Here is a 19,197-nt window from a genome sequence, read left to right as displayed (position 1 = left end):
CACAGGTATTGGTTAAAAATACAAACAAACCAAAGTTAAGGTTTACACCTTATATTTTGGGACATCCCTAATAGGCGCATACGCACATATATACGCAAAACCCTTCCCCTCTTCCTTATTCCCACGAGTTCGGCTTGTCACCATGACAAGTGACGGAGCTGTTAATATGGACACACTTCCAACACTGGTGAGTGAACTTGCCAGTGTCGCTGCACGAGCGAATGGCAAGGCACTTGACATGGAGGGTGGTGTTGCCTACATAAATGCGCTTCACAAACTTGAGTCCTTTGCACTTTCCACAGGTGAAGAGGAATGGAAGCCCACTCCATCCACCACATCTGCTGCGGCCGACATAATGGAACTTGCGTTGCAAAGTGCAGCGCGCGAGCCGCTTTCGTGCGTGCTGCTTCAGGCCTGGGTTGCTGTGCTCGATGCTCTACTGCAGCGTGCCTCATCAACGATTATTGACCCCCAGCCGCATGCAAAACGCCTATGGGAAAGTGCGCAACGACTGGTGAAGCTCCGCACAGCGCCAGGGAGCGATGCAGCTTTGGCAAGTGTCCTGACTTTCCTAGGGGTAATTCTACGGCGACGGCAAATACACATCGAGTGTGCTCCTCGGGGTCAGCTTCCTAGCCCTGCGAGTACTCCGGGAATTTTGTCACGGGTGGCGGCATTACAACTTGTTCCTTTGCTTGCAGCATCAGCTCTGACCTCCAGTGGTCCAAAGAAGGCCTATATTACGTGGCCATGGTTGGAATACCTTCGCAAGGCGATCACATGTAATGTGCCCGCTGTTTGTGAGACTGGCGTTCGAGCCATGGGGACGATTCTTCAAACAGGGGCTGAACCTGAGGCGAACTATATAAACGATTTCATTGAATTGCTTTTTTCGCTGGCTGTGAGTGGTAACGCCTCTGCTGCGCTGGAGAATGAACTTGGATTTTCCATTGGACGGCTGCTTGCCGCCTCACAACGGCCGGGTGGATGGTCTCACTTCGGTTCCTCGATGGCCAAGGGATCGGTGCGCATCATGAAGCTTCTGTTTGATCCCGCCAAAATAAATCCAAGCTCAAAACGCGTTCTGTCAACGGCTGTGGGTGAGTTATTGGCGATCCTTGGTCCAACTAGTGCAAATTCAGTGGAAAAGGCAATTCACTGCATCTTCGAGTGGCTCCTGGCAGCAGACCCCCAAGATGGGACGTCGAACATGCCGGATATTGTCGCAGGTGCCCTACTGCACTGGGCCAAAACGGCGCGCTCAGACACCTTTCGTAGCGCCATTTTGCGGCATCTTATCCCTTTCTTAGACACAGATAGCAGTGAGACAGTGGCGTACACTGCCCTGTTGTGCCTTAAAGGTGTTGTTTCAACGGTTGTGGAGCTTGATGAATATGCGGCAAACCTTTGGGAGAAACTCCTGAAGCAGGTCACCCGGAACAAGGATATCAAGAAAGCAACGAGTGAAGTTATGAAGTGCGTCGTGGAGCGCAACGAGTGGTGCCGGCGTGCACTGCTCCGACACATATTCGCAACGTGCTGCAGCAATAATCCCCCCACGGGGGTTGACGCGTACTTGTCGATGATGCCTCTCTTCACCATGCACGTACAAGCACTACTTGAATTACCTGCGGCCGTGTTGCAGAAGCCTTGCATGACTGGTGTGACGCTTGCAGCCGTCGCCCGCCTCAGTGTGGATGATTCTCATGACGCACTCGCAGACATCTTTCATTGGTGCGTGGAGTATTTCTGTAAGCTTTCAAGGTTACTCTTAGTCCACCAGCGGCAGTCCCTGCCACCTACTATCACTACGAGCGTACGTTCCTCTCTACGTGTGTTCCTGGGCGCTCTCGTGAGCAGTGCACCAACAGCAGGCGAAGTGAGAGCCATCGCTTCGGCCCACGCGCGTGCCACAGTCGCCGCCTGTGAATTGCTCCCGCTAATAGAACCTGGGGATACGGAGGTTAAACTTGTCGTGGCGCTGCTAGAAACACTTGACGACCCGATTGTACCTGTTGCTGTTCCGCGCGTAAGGGGCGCCGTGTACAGATTGCTGAGCCGCCTGCCGTGGGGTACATGTCATGACGACGCTGGCAAGCGCCGGGCAGTTACACTTGCTTTGGACGATATGGGGGAGGCTGTGCGTCTCGGTGTGCCGTGCGCATGGGACGAAGAAGAGGCCGAGAAGTGTGGAACCAGTGATGGTGCTAATGGTAGTGCTGTAAGTATCGTAAAACTACATAATGTGGAGTTGCTCCCATGCCTGGCTGCTGTCTGGTGCCTTGACGATCGACAATGCATGAGGCCTACACCGAAACAAGCCTTAACCTCTACTGTTACGCGCTGTGCTGTACAGCTGATAGCGGCAGCATCGGCTGCCACATGCAATGCCGGAACCCAGAGTGGCTGCTTGCTACGGTCTGTGCTGGTGAGTATGCGTCACTGGCGTCAAATAAAGGCTGAGGACCCCACCGTGCAAGCATGGAACGTTTTGTGTTGTCTTAACGCAGTCACAGCGCCCACTAGCTCGAATCTCCCTGGTGGAAACGAAGCGGCTACTATTGTGGCTGAGGACAATGGTGGAGAATGGCTTGAATTCATTTCGACCCACTGGCTGGGGCACGAGGTTTGGGCTCTGCGGCTTCTGTCAGCTCAGATAATGGCAAGGCTTGCGTTAGCCTCGGGTGGCGTGGACACTTTTACTTCTTCTGTTGTGAATCAAGTTAATTTGAGTTCCTGCCGCATTAGCGGCGCATTGATTGCGCTTGGCCTGATGCACGGCTGTCCCAACGGAGCTGGTGCGGATGGCACTAATAAAATAACTACTTCAGGGATGGCAATATCGTTTATAGCGCGGATGCTTAGTCAGTATGGTTTGCGCGGTGATGGGGAAGGGGCCGTGGTTGCCGCGTCTGTGCTCATATCTTTGATCCATCTTTCAGCACACCAAAGGCCATTGGTGGAGACCGTCATTCGAACATCTCTTGCTCCCCAACTTTTGTTGTACCAGGAGCCGCAACGGCAGACGGCACTGGCACCGATGCGTCCCATCGTCACGGTGTTGCTGCTTGAACTCGTGACACGTCTCTCACTTCACAAAAGCGTTCACGATGGATCCGTTATGAGCGTCTTTGCCTCCAGCGTCGTTTCATGTGCAGCCGTCGCTGCAGTTACAAGCACCACGGCAACCGCTGATGTCATTAATCAAAAAAATAATAGTATTATTACGTACGGCAGCGCGTTTCCGATCGTGATGTCTGAGAAAGCGGCAGCAGCTGTGGTGGAAACCGTGCGGGAGGTGGTGGAAGACATCAAACAGTTGCCGGCTCATCCGGTTGCTTCAACTCCTTCTGCTCATCACGGAGTTGGACACAGACTTGCCGTGGATATAGCTGTGCTCCAAAAGATTGTGCTGCAGGCCCTCGGCAACACGGGATACCTGAGTGATGCAGTCTCGTGTGCGGCAGCAGGCGTAACTGTATCGGCCGGCAGAGTGTTAAAACCGAGCAGCCTGATGTCGCAGTGGCTATTGAGGATGGCTGAACGCATCGACGGAGCCACGACGATGGAGAGTCGTCGTGCGTGGACAAAAGCGATGGGAGTTATCGTAAACCAAGCGTGGAGGGAGCCCCGTGAGAGGGCTGCGTGCCTACATTCGCTGAATCTGATCATACGAGGAAAGCCCTCTCAGTTATATGGGACCGCCGGAGAGGAGGATGAGAGGCCGAATCGTGGCGACATGGACATGGACGACTACGACATTGAAACAAAGGGCGTTTCACTTGCGAAGGCTGCGCCGGCACTCGAGCTGCGAACGGTGTCGAGCGAGCCACAGTCGAAGGCAGCTGTGCTGAACGTCTTACTGCAAGTTCTGAACGAGGAGCATCAACGCGTTGAGTTGAACGATGACACTCTCCCGCAGTTTCTTCAGCTGCTTTTTTCTGCTGTAGCACTTGCAGAGGTGTCGCCGTGTCTCGTCCGACCGGCTGCGGATGCTCTATATCTGCTGCTCAGGAAGTACGGTTACAGCATGAAAGATATATCGACGCCGCTGCTACAGCCATGGAAGGTTCTGCTGATCAACGGGATGGTTCATGTTATAGAACGGTGCGTGTACTACAGTGGAGTAGGCAGCGCCCTCGCAGAAGAATTTTTTGCCAGTAACATTTCGGACGACACAAGTGCCCGCCGCGTTGTCTCGGCTCTCACCCAGCTCTTTTCACAGTTGGGGCAGCTTGATGTAAGTCACGCCGAGGTAAGCCATGGCTGCAGTGGGCGAGTGGCTGCCGCCATCGCAAGGTGTTCAGCAGTTGCATCTTCTTGTAATGATTCTTCCAAAACACAACCTGCCCGTTGGCCGCAAACATTACAACGAGCCCACGATACGCTCGCGTCGCCCAACGCTCAGGCAGTGATAGCACTCCTATGCAATCAGATTGTCTCTGCTATAACACTTGCACACGGATACGAACCACCACATGGAATGGTTCCCACGCCGCTGGATTCCTGTACGTATGTCACACCAGCAGTCGCACTGGAATTGCTCCTTCAACTCCGCAACACATCGCAGGACATTGACTCCACCGTAAGCCACGCTGCGGGGTACTTGATTGTTATACTTTTGGCAATAAAGATAGAGGAAACAGTGGTACCCCGGCCCGTGCTCAGCGGCGTCTCTCTTCAACAGCTACGCACCTTGGTGCCGCTGCTGTCCCCACCCCACTGTGAAACGTTAGTGGACACCGTCCTTGCACTGCTCCCAACAGTGCTGTTGAAGGAAGTTGGCATGAAAGAAGAGGAAAAGATGGAGGAATTGATAGAAATCTCTGCAGCGGCGGCATCGCTCATACAGAGCAGCCGCGGAAATAGTGCCTTCATGCCTACAGAGGGGCGAGACGAAGTGCGTGAAAAGCGCCGAAGTCAAGTAGAGCGGCTGATCTCTATGCTGACGGCCGAGACTCATCGTGTGTTGAATTTATCGCTTGCGCCCCTTACCCTTGTGGTACATAGTGACTGTAGTGTGGACTGCGTCGTTGAAGTGTTGCGCCAACTCGACGTCAACGTGCTGCTGCGTAGTGAAGGAAGGGCGGCTGCACTATCTATGCATTTATGCCAGAGGTTCCCCGTAGAGGAGTTGCGTGATATGGCCCAATCCAGTGTATGCGCTTTCCTACTACTATTGTGCTGTGAGGAAAGCCAGCAGAGGCTGAAAATGTTGGAGACCCCGAACATCTCCCCAACTGTACTCGCACGCATTGCGGAGGCATTCGCGCAGTCAAGGGACCCGAAGCTACTGATCGAATACTTGCGCCCCCAACTGAGCTGTTCCACTCGGGTTTGTGGTGTATTTCTGTCCGTGTGTACGGCCGCGAAGCGTGCGGAGCTGCAGCAGCAGTGGAGACCTTGCGTGGAGGATATGCTTCTGGCAAGTATTGACGCAGCGGAGCCGCAGGAGAAGGAAATGGAGGGGTTGTACAAACAAACGCAGCCTTACGGTGACGACACAAATAAACGTGTGGCTTTCTTTGTGCGAAGTTTAATTTCCCTGTCGCACATGCACGGCGGTCCGAGGGAAGCCTACTCACGATATCCGAAAGCTTGCTCGGCCTTAACGGACCATATCATGAAGAACTACGCGAATGAGCTGAGGACTGTCATCCAGTCGTTGCATGAGGGGGACGCGGGTACGCTGCGGGAGCTCATGCAGTTACGGGGCGGCGCCACTCAATGTGGGCCGGGGGCGCAAACCACAACCGCGGCGGCTCCGCAACGCCTAACGATTAACCTCTCGTCATTCACGTAGCCCCGATAATATCCCACATTGGGCTCCTTAGCCCAATCCTGCAAATACGGTAACGGCCCCGTGCGCACCCGTTCACTCAATTTTTACGTATTGCTTTATTCCGACTTATGCTACCTTTGTGCGTGTGTATTTATTTTATCCTCCTTTGGTCAGCATGCTTGACCGCAGAAATGGGCTTTCTGGGTGCATGCTTTGCGAGTAAACGAAAATCATTGTTAACAAACTACCTGTTTATAGCTGTGAATATTGGTGGAGAGGTAAGAAAACAGGTGAGAGTGTGTAGATTTATGTGTATCGCGTAGGAAATTCTCTCTAAAAAGATAATTAGTCTTCACCACCGCGCTTCTTCTCACTCGCATCACAAAGAAAGGCGGCTACTGATTGTTTGCTAAGATAAGGGAGGAAGCAAGGGTATGATAGGGTCAACTGCACCTCTCATGCACATCATGTCTTAACGTGCACACATGTGAATGTGTGCGTCTATATACGTGTATGTTGGTTGCGTGCATAGGTGTGCGTACTTCTTTTTTGATATCATAAACAAGCAGGCCAAAGAAAAGTGCTGTGAACTTCGATAAGCCAGCCCTCACATACATACACACGTGTATGGCCGTGAGTTTGTGTTTGCACATCTTCCTTGCTGGCACCATCTTTCATTCCCTTCTGTTTATGTATCTTTCTAAGGTCTCTGAGCACGGTTAGAGAGGGGAGTAGCATCACACAGTCTCCAAAAAAAAAAGGAAATAAGCGAAAAAAAGTACAGGCGACGATATCAGCCGTGATTAGATGAGTGCATTTGCGCTGGCGACACGCGGAGAACCAGTGTCGTGGGAAAAGTTGGTAGTGCGCGCGCTGAGTTTCATTGACGCCACGCCAAGTGTGGCTGCTACCAATGCACTCCACGCACTCACTTCCTATAGCGCATCGCCTCCAAGCATTTACTGCGATGCGGCGGCCGGAGTCCGCAACGCGAAGCTACACAGTGGGTTGCTCCTTTCACTCCATCATGCAACAGCACAGTGGCCAAAGCTTTTGCGGCATATGCTCGCGCCGCCGCCAGTTATCGTGGGAGAGCAATCGCTTCCAATTAGCGGACCAGCAATGGAACTCTTCGTGGTGCTCTACAACGCCAGTGTTAGCAATTGCGAAGCGGGGTTCGCGGCGATGTCCCGCGCACATGCAGATGCAGCAGGCACCGGTATGATGACAGCAGCAGAAACGCCGTCTTCATCTCCCCTTGCCAACAGCAAATCTGCCTTTAAAAGCTTCACTATGGGTGCAGAACTTGCCTTCCTTGCGGAACAGGCGCTAGCGGAGGGCGGCGACGAGTTGCTGCCTGCTGTCGATCGTCATTCATTACAGAAACAACTTGACTTCCGTTCCATACATGAGCTGGCAGAGTTGTGCGTAGCAACGGCGAAATACGTCTATTCTACAACCTCAGGGGCCGTATCCAAGAAGCATGACACCCTTGCTAAGCTTGCGTATGCCGCAGCAACGACAGCAGTGCCTCTAGGACTGAAAGCAATGTCCTTGCTGCTAACAGTTATGTCAAGGCTTCTGACGGCGGCGTATCACCGCCACATGGCGGAACATTACTACCGCTTAGACAAGGTGCCTGATATGTCACTTGTGCTCGGACACATCATGTACGCCATGAAGCTCTTGAAAAAAATACAGGTGGATTGCCCTGCTGTTCTTCGAGGGCATGCCACTTCGCAGAAAGCTCCGCCATCATCTTCCTCCGATGCGATGAGAAGTGTCCGCCAGCTACTTGGACAAATCAGTGCTAGCATTGTTGGAAACGGAGGGACAGGTGCAAAAGAACAGGGATGTCAGTCGATTAACGAGCTGGCGGACCTGTTGGAGGAAGGAGATATGATGAAAGTGTTTCCCCTTGCAGGAAGCCTCGTCCGCGACGTGGCCAAACTGCACGAGAAATACCAACATGAGAACTCGGTTGTGTATTACTCGCGGCCAGCGTCCGATGAAGAAATTAAGGATGACGTCCCAGAGGCAAAACTGCTTGATGTGGCGAGTGATAGTATTAGATACAGCAGCAATCGTGAAGAGCTGTTAGAGGTCTTGGCTAAGAGGCTCGACACCGATCTCTCTAAGTTTGCAGAACTTCCAGCTCCAGATGAGTTGGCCTCATCGCTGGAGGGTCGAGAGATGATGGTCAGAGTCCGCGACAAACTGAAGGCACTTCAGCAGCTCACCGCGGATGCAAAAGAGACTCTGAGCATCCCACACTTTGTGGAACCCACGCTGACGCAACTAGAGTCGCTTCTCCAACCATACGTCAAGCCCGCAATCCAAGATAGAGGTGCGAGTCGAAATGACGAGGGCAGCGGGGCCACTACAGATAGTCCCTGTCCACTAGACAGTTGCCTGGACGCAGCCGTCAATAATGTGGAAGAAGCGCTTTCACGACATCTTCAGGTCAGTAATGGGTTGTATCGTGCGAAGTGTGAGTACATTGGTGAGTACGTAGGACCCTTTGAGGTAACAGAGACACTCAAGAACAGACAACACGCGTGGCTCACGCGAGTACACCAACTGCGTTCTAGCGTGAGGAGCATTCTCATTCACCGTGACAAAAAGGTAGAGCTCCGCGAAACGCTCCTTCTCCCCGAAAGCACAGTGTTGCAACCGTGCCTCGCGAATGCTGTCACCGTTGTGGAGAGAGCCGGGGATTTACTGTCCTCGCTGGAGCCTAAACGGGCTTCCCGTGGCACTACTCCTCCCGCATCAGACAATTCTTCTGATGAACAGCTGTCCGCTGCGGCTAGACTTCAGGTTCTACTGGAAACGTTATGTGAGGCAGATGGTTCACTGACCGCAGCCTTCGAGCGCGCGCAGCCGCTTCGTGATGAGACACGGTGGGCGCGTGTGGCAGGTGTGCTGCGCGAAGCTGCTGAACTCATCGGCGAAGGGAACAATATTGTTAGCGCGGCAGTCTCGGCAACGGATGAAATGGAAAAGCAACAAAGTCGTATCGTCGTGCATCCAATTGAGCGTCTGCAGGACGTCGTCTTTGAAACGCCGAGCCTTCCTGGCCAAAGGAAGCGGCGTGGGAAGCAGGCGGAACCTCCTCGACAGCGAATGGCCACACCAACAAAGCAAGAACTGGAGGGTGCCTCATGTTCCACTTCCGAACAGGCTCCTTGCAGGAAGGGTAAAAACCGTCACACGGGGTTGGGGGAAAAAGCGGAGGTTGTCGAGGGCGTTAGATGGAGTTGGCCATCAACTGTTGAGAAGGGCATTCGCACTGAAAATACGAGTGGCGCCGAGTCACCAGCCGATAACGTTGCTGTTGTGGGAAGTGTGCGCAGTACCAAAAGGTCAAGGGAGGGAACGCCGCTGTCGCCCTTAAACTCCTCCGTCGCAAGTGATGCAGCTGGCCAGTTGAACATTCCAGAAGCGGAGGCATCTCCATTGTTCAAGCGTCGCATAAAGGAGCTCAACAGCGGCCGGATCGGTAGAAAAGGTGGTGAAGCAGGCGGAAGGAAGGGAAATTAACTGCGGGGAGGTAAAGCAACATGGCGCTGAAAGGTGTGATGGGCAGGATAAAATATTGGGGGGCTTTGAAGGGGACGTAATTTGAGGTTATGTCATACGTCTGGCGTGGGTTGTTTCTGAGTTGATCGAACAGATCGTTGTTGCTACGCCAACTGCAGCCAATTGGTAGTGTTAGGGCAGACTCAAACGTATATACATATATACACTGATATAACTTTCCCGTGCTCGTTTCTCATGTTGCACGTGAGGAAGGGAGCGGAACCCTTCCTTGTGGTGACAGTTGGACTAGCCATGGTCAGTTACCTCTGTTTGATGTTGCCGACATCTTTCACTTCAGGTATACAAACTTGTAGTGAACAGATGGGAAACAGTGGAGGTAACATCAGACAAAAAATGTGCTTGTACCAGTCATTTCTCTCACTTGAGCAACATTGTTATTTGACACGTTCTCAGTTTCGTATGCAACAGCAGAAAGTTCAAACATCCCGCTATTACGTCTTTTTTTTTCCATCTGCTTCCGCTCTGCCTTGCATGTGCACACGTGCCTGGTCCCTCATACATCCACAAACATGCACACGAAGCGGCAAAGGGAAGGAAGAGGGGAGTATTTCTACTCGTTATTCTCCAGTAGCAGCCGTGACCAGCACCAGTCCTCCTTTTGCCGGCCTTTAATGGTGCTACAGCATCTTGAACTTCTTCGAAAGAAGCGTATTTTGCTCGCGTCTGCCTCACCGCGGCGCCTAGAAATACTTAAAATCATCGGACTTGATGTCCACGTATGTCCATCGGGTGTTGCAGAGGATTTACCAAAGAGTGAGTTCAAGTGCGGTGGGGATTACGCTCTCTGCACTGCAAAGCTGAAAGCTAAACACATAATTAGACAGAAAATGGAAGCGGCCAACAGTGGCAGTGGGAAAACGCAAAGTGGTTCACGCAGTCGCTTGCCGTTTGATGTGCTCATTGCGGCTGATACCGTTTCGACGATGCCCGCTCACGAGGGCGACGGTACAATCGACATCATTGAGAAACCTTCGACCCGCGAGGAGGCGGCCGCCACGATGCGACGGTTGTCTGGAAACTCACATGAGATGTGGACCGGCGTCGCCATTGCTGTGGTGTGCGGAAAGAACTCCACAGATGACGATGGAGGCGTCGGGGACAACTGTGAGGAGTTGATACGTTGGTTTGAGTTGAAGGTGTGCACCACCGTGCACTTCGCGGTGTTGTCGGAAGCTGAAATATTGGCTTACACCAGCTGCCCAGATAACTGGGCTGGTAAGGCGGCGGGTTATGGTATTCAGGGTATCGCTGCCTGCATGATCCGCTCTATAGAGGGAGATTACTACAATGTTATGGGGCTTCCGCTTCAGGCTGTGTGTGCTTTGTTTGACAAACTCATCGATGAGGGGATAATTTCACACAATTAGTGGAGCTAGCACGATGGCACATATTTGCGGTATCCTTGTCAATGTGAAAGCAAAACACAGAAAGAGAAGAGGAGATATGAAGAAGAACAGGAGGAGGGCGGCCTCTTCCAAAGGTTGGCACGCAAAGATATGCGTTTGGTTGCCTGGGCTGCTTCATGAATGTTCACAAGGTGGGCTACAGGCATCGGGTGCAATATCCCATAAGTTCCCTCAACCCACTCCATCACAGTACCCAAACTTGCCCGTAACACCTCATGTTTTCCCCCCATTAGACGGGATATGCACATTTACATCCGTATATATATATATATATACATATATATCCTTCTTATTGGTCTACGCAACGAATGTTTGTCGAAGCGAAGGGAAGGGAAACTGAAAAGGGGTACCAAGAGAGGTGGGAAACTAGTTAACTAGTGCTCTTTGGAGTGGGAGGAGGAGACAATCCAGGAAGGGATAGAGGGCTCGTTTTTTTCTTTTTCTTGTCAGTGGTAGTAAGGGGAATGGGATGTGCATGCATCCGCACGAAACCACCGCGGTTCAAGGGTTTTGTTGTTGACGCGTACCCAAGCGATAGAAAAAACGACAGCCCGGTGCAGGATACCCTCGGGAAACTGGAAAACTACGTGGCAAGCAACCCGGAGCGTATCCCACGCATATGCCGAAAGATATCCAAGCTCCTAGCACAGGATGAACGGCGAAAACACACGCAACGAATTCTCGTTGGGCTGAAAATGCTAAAAGAACTCATTGTGAACTCCAGTGAGGTGAGTGGATTTGTTCCCCACTCCATTGATATATGCGCCCGGCTGTTGAATCAACGGTACACGGCGGAAATACGCATTGCAGTGGCCGATGTGATTACAGCCCTGTGTTTCAAAGTTGTTGGTCACCACGATAGGGAACACTCATGCCATCTCCTTAACCACAGCAAAGCCCGGCTCTTACCGCCGTTACTGCAGATGTGCATGGAGAGACTGACAGAGGTGCGCAAAAGTAGTGACGATTCAAAGGCAGAAGACGGTGGTGGTGGTTTTACCATGGAACTGATGCGCTGCCATCATGCGGGCGTCGTGGCACTGGGAAACCTTGCTTTTTGCCTGCAGGGTGCTCTTGCAAACAGTGTAAGAGGGGTGGAAACGGCCTTTTTGCTTAACCTTTTGCATGCGGTGTCTAATGGCGGCCCTGCGATGCAGGAGCAACAGTTCAACATGCTTCACGCACCCGATATGCATGAATTCAGCGCATCTACGAGTTACAATAGTAACGGTGGCGCCGACGGGGGTCCATTCCGCAGTGTGTTGCTACCTGATGACAGAAATGAGTGCACAGCTGTGCGCATTGCCGCCGCTGCATGGGGAATTGGCGCTATTGCATCTTGTGTGCCGAGCGTCAATATACGTGCCTTCCTGCAGAGTGTTCAAAACTTTATCACCGTTCATCGTGTGTGGTCACCACCGCTCTTTCCCTGTGTTGTGTTCCGTTCGCTGACCTACGCGATGGAGCGCCGGCCACAGCGGCTTGGCTTCTGCGTATGCAAGTTTCTCCATGACTTCGGCAAAGAGAAGGCAGTGTCCACGAGCTCTGTAAGCAAGCGGGAAAGGGGAAAAGGGAAGAGAGGAATGATGGCTCAAAATACCGCAGGTGTGCTTTCAGGTGTCTTGCAGGCCTTGGTTGTGTGTGTGAGTGAAGTGCGAATGATTGGTCGAACACCACAAATTCTGATCGACGAGTGGCCAACTGACGCGGTGTTGATAGACTCGAGCCTTGTCGATGGGCCAGCAATGGAAATATTTGAATTACATCTCAAGTTGGTGTTGCGATTACTGCAGTGCGCATACAGGTGGCAAAACGCCCCTCAACTGCACCAACTTCTGCTTAAACTTCTTTACTGCTTGCAGAGGGTGTTGTCGACCTCCACACAAGGCCCTGTGGTCACTGTGGCACTCCAAGCATTGGCGGAAGCGGCGTCATACATTCGGACAGTTCCGTTTGCCGACCGCAGCGAACTCTCCGCTGCCTCATTTATCGAGCCATACCTTCAAAGCAGTGGCAGCATGCGGCCACACATCGCACGGGTGCTTGCAGGGTTCCTTTCGGGTGCCCCTCCATCCGTTCATACGCCTCCGGACGAACTTGCGGGAGTTGTGAAGGGTCGGAAAGTGCGAGAGACGGCGGATTCATCCACTGAGCAACTGGAGGCGCACCAGTCGCCACTTTTGACAGACGGACGTGACGTCGCTACGGCTAAGGAATGGTTGCTCTCAGTTATTGGTAAAAGCAGGGATGACAATAGTGACGTCTCCGCAACGTGTGTTGTGGAAGTGGGGAGGGTTATGGGAGCCCTTCTGCAGGGGTGCGGAGCAGCAGAACTCAGTTTCGCGCTTGCGGTCGCTGATATGTTGCAGTCGTTTGCCTCAGACACTAAAAAAAATACGGATCTCCACGTGGCGTGGTCGCATCAGTCACTCGTAATTCTTGTTAACTGCTCCATTTTTTGCGGTGCCCCGCAGTTATATCGGTATGCTACAGAACTTCTTGAGCAACGCCACAATGCCGGGGAGCTTTCCACACATTTTTGCCACAATACTGAAGGCGATACGATACGACTCATGCGTCCAAAGCATGGCAGCCAACAGGAAGGAGGACAAGCCAACTTACAGCCACTACGCACACAACCGATGGATGAGCCACCGGTGACAATCCGCGTCGACATGGATGTTGTCATCAATATGGTTGCTGAATATGCAACTGAAGAACTAATGAGTGCGTTACGCTTCCCTCCGCAGGACAACAGGGCATCAAAAAAAAATACAACCGCAGTCGCGGATAGACTGAAGGCGGCGGTAGCAGACGCCTCCTCAGCCGTACGGCATTCTAAGCAGAGCGTTGAGCCACGACAACATCAACAAAAGGGCGGTCAATCTACGGTAACAGCGGGAGCACAGCGGGATGCATGGGTGTTTTATCCCGGCATACTTGACGTACCAGCACCTGAAGCCGATGGCAAGAGTCAAGCAAGTGAGTGTGGTCCCAGACTCTCTGTGATAGTTGATAGTGAAAAGATACCTGCTCAGGATTCAGCTGAAACAACGCATGGTGTAGGCGGGCAACCGTTGTTTATTCTGCCGGTACGGGAGCGTATTGCAGAACTGCTTGCAAGGCATAATGTTGGGCCAACCACAACATTAATACCTCCGGGCTCCAATTTCACACCACTTCCCCTTCCGTTGGGTGTACGATCACTTCATGTGGACCCGACGGCTGACGGCATGCCCGCTGAGGAGCCGGCCCCACAGTCCCGTGCCACTAACGAAAGGAGAGTAAAGCAACATGAATTCAGCAACGGCGGCTGGAAACGCCACATGCCAACGAGTAGCAATGGTAGCAAAGTTGTCCACGGTGACAGTGCGGGGAGCGATGACGCTGACGGAGCGTCTTTCAGTTCAATTAGTGCGTCAAGTGTCTGATCCGTCAGAGCGCCTCGAAAAAAAAACTCAGGTGGGCGTCGTCTTTGTCAGTTGTTATTTCTGTTACTTTAATTTCTATCGTCAAACAGTGACAATCCCAATTCCTTTAGTCTGTGTGCCTTTATTTTCTTCCAGCTCGAACTACATGCACTTCCAAACAAGTAAATCTTGTTGCTGTGCAGTAAAGCGCCCGTGCTATCCGATGCACGTGCTCGCAAGAGCTTTGCTTTTCGTGTTAGGGAATCGGCTCCCTGGTAAACACGTTAAATATATATATATATATATTTATATTAATACACATATTACCTCCCCTCCTACCTCTGCCAACGGCAAAAAGAAGTGTATAACGCGGTGTTTTTTCACGCTATTTATTATTTTTTTTCCCCCTTTCGGCACAAAGTATTTATTACACCTCTACTTTCTGTGCCTGTGCGATTTTCTCCTTTCTTTGTGTGCGTGTGCGTGGTGTTTCACCTTTTGGGTGCACTGCCCCTATGCCAGACACATGAACGAACACACAAACACACCACTGTCGATACGTGTTGCACAATGGCGTCCTTTGGGCACCAATTTCTTCTTACTTATTTATCACTTCTTCTCTTCATCATATCCCCCTTCTTTCGTTACCCGCATGTATTATTCATTAGGTTGATAAGGGGGGTTAGGGTTAGGTCGAAGGGGAAAAAAGAAAAAAAAACGGTAGCTTTCAAAGGGGGAAACACTCAACGCCAGCAAACAAAGTTACACCAACAGCGAGCGAAACGGGTAAAGTGAAACATCATGTCGTTGGGTACGCCATGTGGGCCATTGGACGGCGAGAGGGCTTCCATCGATCTTCAGCACTGCAACGCGGACGGTGAGGCGGCGGCGCTGATTCAACCAACAGTGACGGAAGGCCTACCCGTCGCCTGCGCTTTCACAATAACAAACTATCGTTTTACTATACGCGAGTTACCCAGTAGCAACGAGAAGGATAAGGACGAACACGGCAAATGTGAAGGCCTTCACTTCTCCATGCCGTTGCTTTCAATTGAATCGTGGAGTGCACCGCGTGTGGCAATGACGGCGGCACTCCGCGCCGTGTTCCAGCAGGGCCGCGGGCAAACAATACCCGAGGCGGATACGGGCGTAGCGGAAGCGTCGGCAGCTTCCAAAGGGGGAGCGGAACTACCGGCGTACAAGCTGAAGATTTGCACAAAACATCTTTGGGATGTGGAGCTTCTGCTACAGGGAAAACGCATGGAGGGTACTGGAAGGAGTTTAGAGGCACTTCGCGTTGTCCAGCATCTGAAGGATATGCCAGCCTTTGAACTCTATGCAAAGAGATACAAGGGCCGCCCTGAAGTTGAAGACCCAAGCGGCGATGCTGGACACAACCATGAAGGAGGCAGCGGCGGCAACGCGGATGAGGATCTTATCAATTCTGTTGAGTTTGGCTGGAACTTGTACAATGAGGACCGGGAACTGGAGCGGCAGTTGTGTCTTTCTCCGGGTAGTGAAATACCAAGCGTTAGCGATACACAACGGGCGGGGCCGATGCGGGACCTGCGCCCATGGTTTCGGCTTACGCGAGTTCAACAGCCGCTTAATAGGTACGGTAGGACACCAACGTATCCTTTCCGTATCGTAGTGCCCAATGCTGCCAGTGATGAACTGCTATTAGATGTTATGTCGGCCCGTTCACGCGCACGCATTCCGGCGGTGTCGTTTGTTTACCTCCGCAATGGCGCCGCATTAGCTCGTTGCTCACAGCCACTCACGCGCTCGTCGTTGATGCGCGCCGACGGCGAGTTGTGCAGCATGTTGACTAACGACTACACCGAACATAATGCTGCGCCCAATCAAGATATGAGCAAAACCCGTGCTGCTGCAGCAGCCGTGGTGGAAACTGTGGCACAAACCTCCACAAAACCTCCGCCACCCCTATTCGACACGGACGTAGAAGAGGGGAAGACATCGGGAAAAGAAACTTGCGGTTCCTCCCCTGTTAATCAGCAGCAGGAGGATTTGCCACGGCGGCAGCGGACACTCGTAGTTATGGATTGTCGCCCGTATTCTGCAGCGCTGGGTAATGCTAACTTAGGTGGCGGATATGAAAACGGTTCCACGCACTACTTTTGTGACGTGAGGTTTGGTAACATTGAAAATATTCATGCCGTCAGTAAGTCCTTTGCAAAGTTGAAGGAGCTCATTCAGCGGTTCAGCGGAACGGAACCGAAAAGTGGCTTCCTTCAAAAGTTGCATGAAACCAAATGGCTCCAGCATATACAGAATGTGATGCAGTGCTCGAATAACATTGCGGATTCGCTTGAGCGTGGTGAGTCTTGCCTCGTACATTGCACGGATGGCTGGGATCGCACCCCGCAGACTGTCGCGACCGCAATGCTCCTGTTGGATCCTTTTTACAGAACCATTGTGGGGTTCTGTGTGTTAGTGGAAAAGGAATTTTGTTCGATGGGCCATAAGTTTGCTGAGCGTTGCAGTCACCAAGTGAAGGGAGACACGGTTTATGTCTTGGACCCTGGTGTTTCAGCGTCAGACACGGAAGCGCAACCTCCAAGCCAACAACAACATCAGCAGCAGCAGCAACTTCAGCCCTCACCCATCTTTGTGCAGTGGATGGATGTAGTGTTTCAAATTGTGAGGCAATTCCCGCGTCGCTTCGAATTCACCCCGCGGCTGCTGGAATATCTGAGCACTGAGGTTTATGCCTGTCTTCATGGAACGTTCCTCTGCAACGGGGAAAAGGAACGAATGTTTGAGGGAGTTCGCTTGAACACAGCCTCCATATGGACTGATATTGTGCGGACTGCATTGAGGGAACGGGAGGGAAAAGCACCGCTTTACTTTGTTAACCCCGCATATGACTCAGCGGCGGCGTGGGAATTCATATCAAAGAGGAAAGGATGTGGTATCAATCGCATCTCCCCCAATTGCAGTAGCAAGCGCATTGTATTTTGGGAATCCTTTTATTTGCGCCATGATGGTGACACCGGCAGCACCGAGTTGCTCGATGCATTGGCATACGAACACATGCACCAAAAAAGGGGTACCACAACACCTGTCGGAGTTAAGTTTCATGAGGAATGGGAAAAATATTTTAATGACCTCATCCGTGAGGCCTGTGAAGCCCGAAAACGGGAGGTGGTTGAAATGAGGAACCTTCAACAAAATCTCGAAGTGCAGCGCCCTCCCCAAGGCGTGGATTCAACTTCACGGTCAAGTGGTCCGAAAATGTGTCATTGGTGTCATAAAACTTTCGGTTTGCTTAGTAAATTCACTACTGTGCGGTGTAGTCACTGTGGACACATCCATTGTAGTGACTGTATGGAAACTGAAGTTAAGGGCAAAAAACTCTGCCGTAGTTGCTATAGTGCACACAAGTTAAATAGTGCATAGAAAGCTCTTTTTTTTCCCCTCTCTCTATCTCTATCTCTTTCTCCCTCTTTTTCAAAATAAAATAAAATAAAATAAAAATATAAGTGTGTGAGGAGGGCGACGAGGAGAAGAGAGTGAGGGGAACAAAAGAAAGGAAGAAGGGGGAAAAAAACGAACAGGGAATTGTGAAATGAGTTGATAAATAAATCGAGAGAAAAAAAAACAGCATCAACAGGATGGGAAAGAAAAAGAAAGAATTATTTAATTGATCATTTAATTAATCATTTATTTAATTTCAAGAAGGAAAAAAACTGAATCATGTTTGTTGAAGAGGGCAACAGAAAAGGAAGGGGAAAATAATGGTAATAACAATGCAAAAGAAGAAGGATTAAGAAGGAGCAGCAACGGTAAAGGGACTGTGATAATGGTGCAAGGAAGGAAAAAAGAAAGGCGAAAAGGGGATGAGGAATATGCTTTTGTGTACTTTTACTTTGTTTTGTTTTGTTTCTTAAAGCGGAATTTAGGAACATTTGTGTCTCTAAAGAAACTTCACACGCACACGTACACACGTATATATACATTTATATGTAAATAAATACACATGTATGTATGTGTGAAGGAAATGCATTTAAATCTTCACTTCCCCCTTTTTCCTCCTCTTTTTTTTTGTTTCTTCCCTTCATTCTCAACTTATCTTTTTATATTCCCTTCCCGCCCGCGTTTTCACTCCATTGCTTTGAAAAGGATGTGCGCACATCCGCTCCCATATATATATATATATATTTGTACATATTCGTATTCATGTATTTTGTAATTTACTGGACAGGCTGGAAAGTAAATTCTTTTCTGTTTCCATTTTGTTTTGTTGTTTAATTTTTTTTTCTTTTTTGTATTCCGTTTTTTTTTTCGTTGTTGTCGTTGGCGTTGTGGCTCTGGTTGCTCTGTTTTCCTGTAGGTGCTGTTACTGAAATTATTAGCGATGCCAAATATTTGAGACTCCCTTTTCCTGCACATGCAATATGCAACATGCACAGGCTTACGTGAGTAAAGTGTAAATCATTATTTTCTTCTTTATATGTGGAGAAAAAAAAATTTAATGGATTTTCAAAAAAAAAGGAAAAATACGTTTAAATCCGGATATTTCTCCCCTTCTTTTTTTTTTGCATTTCTTTTCCGTTTTGTCATACATACGAGAAAGTAAAAGGAAGACCAAGAGAAGACCAAAAAGGAAAAAATATATAGGATCTAAGTAAATAAAAGAAAAAGTTTTTGCTCATTACCACCAAAATATAACAAGAGTAAATAAAAGAGAGAAATTATTCGGTACAAGCATTTCATTTTATAGATTTTCGCATAAACATCATATCGCAATCCAAGAAAAAAAGAGAGAGATAAAGAGGAATATATATATATATACAAACATAAAGACGGAAAAGTAAAAAAAAAAGAAAAAAAAAGAGCAACAACAACAATATAGCACTCAAGGAGAACAAGCACATTAATTAATCAACTGAGGAAGGCACGAGTGCGACCCAGAGGTTACACATACAAAAAAGAGGGAAAAGAACATAAACAAACAAAAATATAAGGAGAAGAG

The 19,197-nt window shown here is 50.3% G+C and overlaps 5 protein-coding genes across 5 annotated transcripts; all 5 read left to right on the top strand.

Moving 5' to 3' along the window:
• Positions 1 to 142: 142 nt before the first annotated feature.
• TEOVI_000839500 (uncharacterized protein) lies at positions 143 to 5,803 on the top strand (the record flags this gene model as incomplete). The annotated part of the gene is made up of 1 exon (XM_067222683.1): positions 143 to 5,803. One exon carries the CDS (start codon positions 143 to 145, stop codon positions 5,801 to 5,803), a length of 5,661 nt encoding a protein of 1,886 aa, XP_067078784.1.
• Positions 5,804 to 6,589: 786 nt separating this feature from the next.
• TEOVI_000839400 (uncharacterized protein) lies at positions 6,590 to 9,325 on the top strand (the record flags this gene model as incomplete). The annotated part of the gene is made up of 1 exon (XM_067222682.1): positions 6,590 to 9,325. The coding sequence occupies one exon, from the start codon at positions 6,590 to 6,592 to the stop codon at positions 9,323 to 9,325; it is 2,736 nt and encodes a 911-aa protein (XP_067078783.1).
• Positions 9,326 to 9,996: 671 nt separating this feature from the next.
• TEOVI_000839300 (septum formation protein MAF homologue, putative) lies at positions 9,997 to 10,752 on the top strand (the record flags this gene model as incomplete). The annotated part of the gene is made up of 1 exon (XM_067222681.1): positions 9,997 to 10,752. The coding sequence occupies one exon, from the start codon at positions 9,997 to 9,999 to the stop codon at positions 10,750 to 10,752; it is 756 nt and encodes a 251-aa protein (XP_067078782.1).
• A 503-nt stretch (positions 10,753 to 11,255) lies between these two features.
• TEOVI_000839200 (uncharacterized protein) lies at positions 11,256 to 14,222 on the top strand (the record flags this gene model as incomplete). The annotated part of the gene is made up of 1 exon (XM_067222680.1): positions 11,256 to 14,222. The coding sequence occupies one exon, from the start codon at positions 11,256 to 11,258 to the stop codon at positions 14,220 to 14,222; it is 2,967 nt and encodes a 988-aa protein (XP_067078781.1).
• Positions 14,223 to 15,002: 780 nt separating this feature from the next.
• TEOVI_000839100 (zinc-binding phosphatase, putative) lies at positions 15,003 to 17,621 on the top strand (the record flags this gene model as incomplete). Its single annotated transcript, XM_067222679.1, has 1 exon — positions 15,003 to 17,621. One exon carries the CDS (start codon positions 15,003 to 15,005, stop codon positions 17,619 to 17,621), a length of 2,619 nt encoding a protein of 872 aa, XP_067078780.1.
• Positions 17,622 to 19,197: the final 1,576 nt, after the last annotated feature.

The sequence above is a fragment of the Trypanosoma equiperdum genome (assembly GCF_001457755.1).
Source record: "Trypanosoma equiperdum strain OVI genome assembly, contig: ctg_1675, whole genome shotgun sequence".
Lineage (NCBI taxonomy): Eukaryota > Euglenozoa > Kinetoplastea > Trypanosomatida > Trypanosomatidae > Trypanosoma > Trypanosoma equiperdum.
Note: the sequence above shows the minus strand (reverse complement) of the source record. Positions and strands in the feature narration are given on the sequence as shown.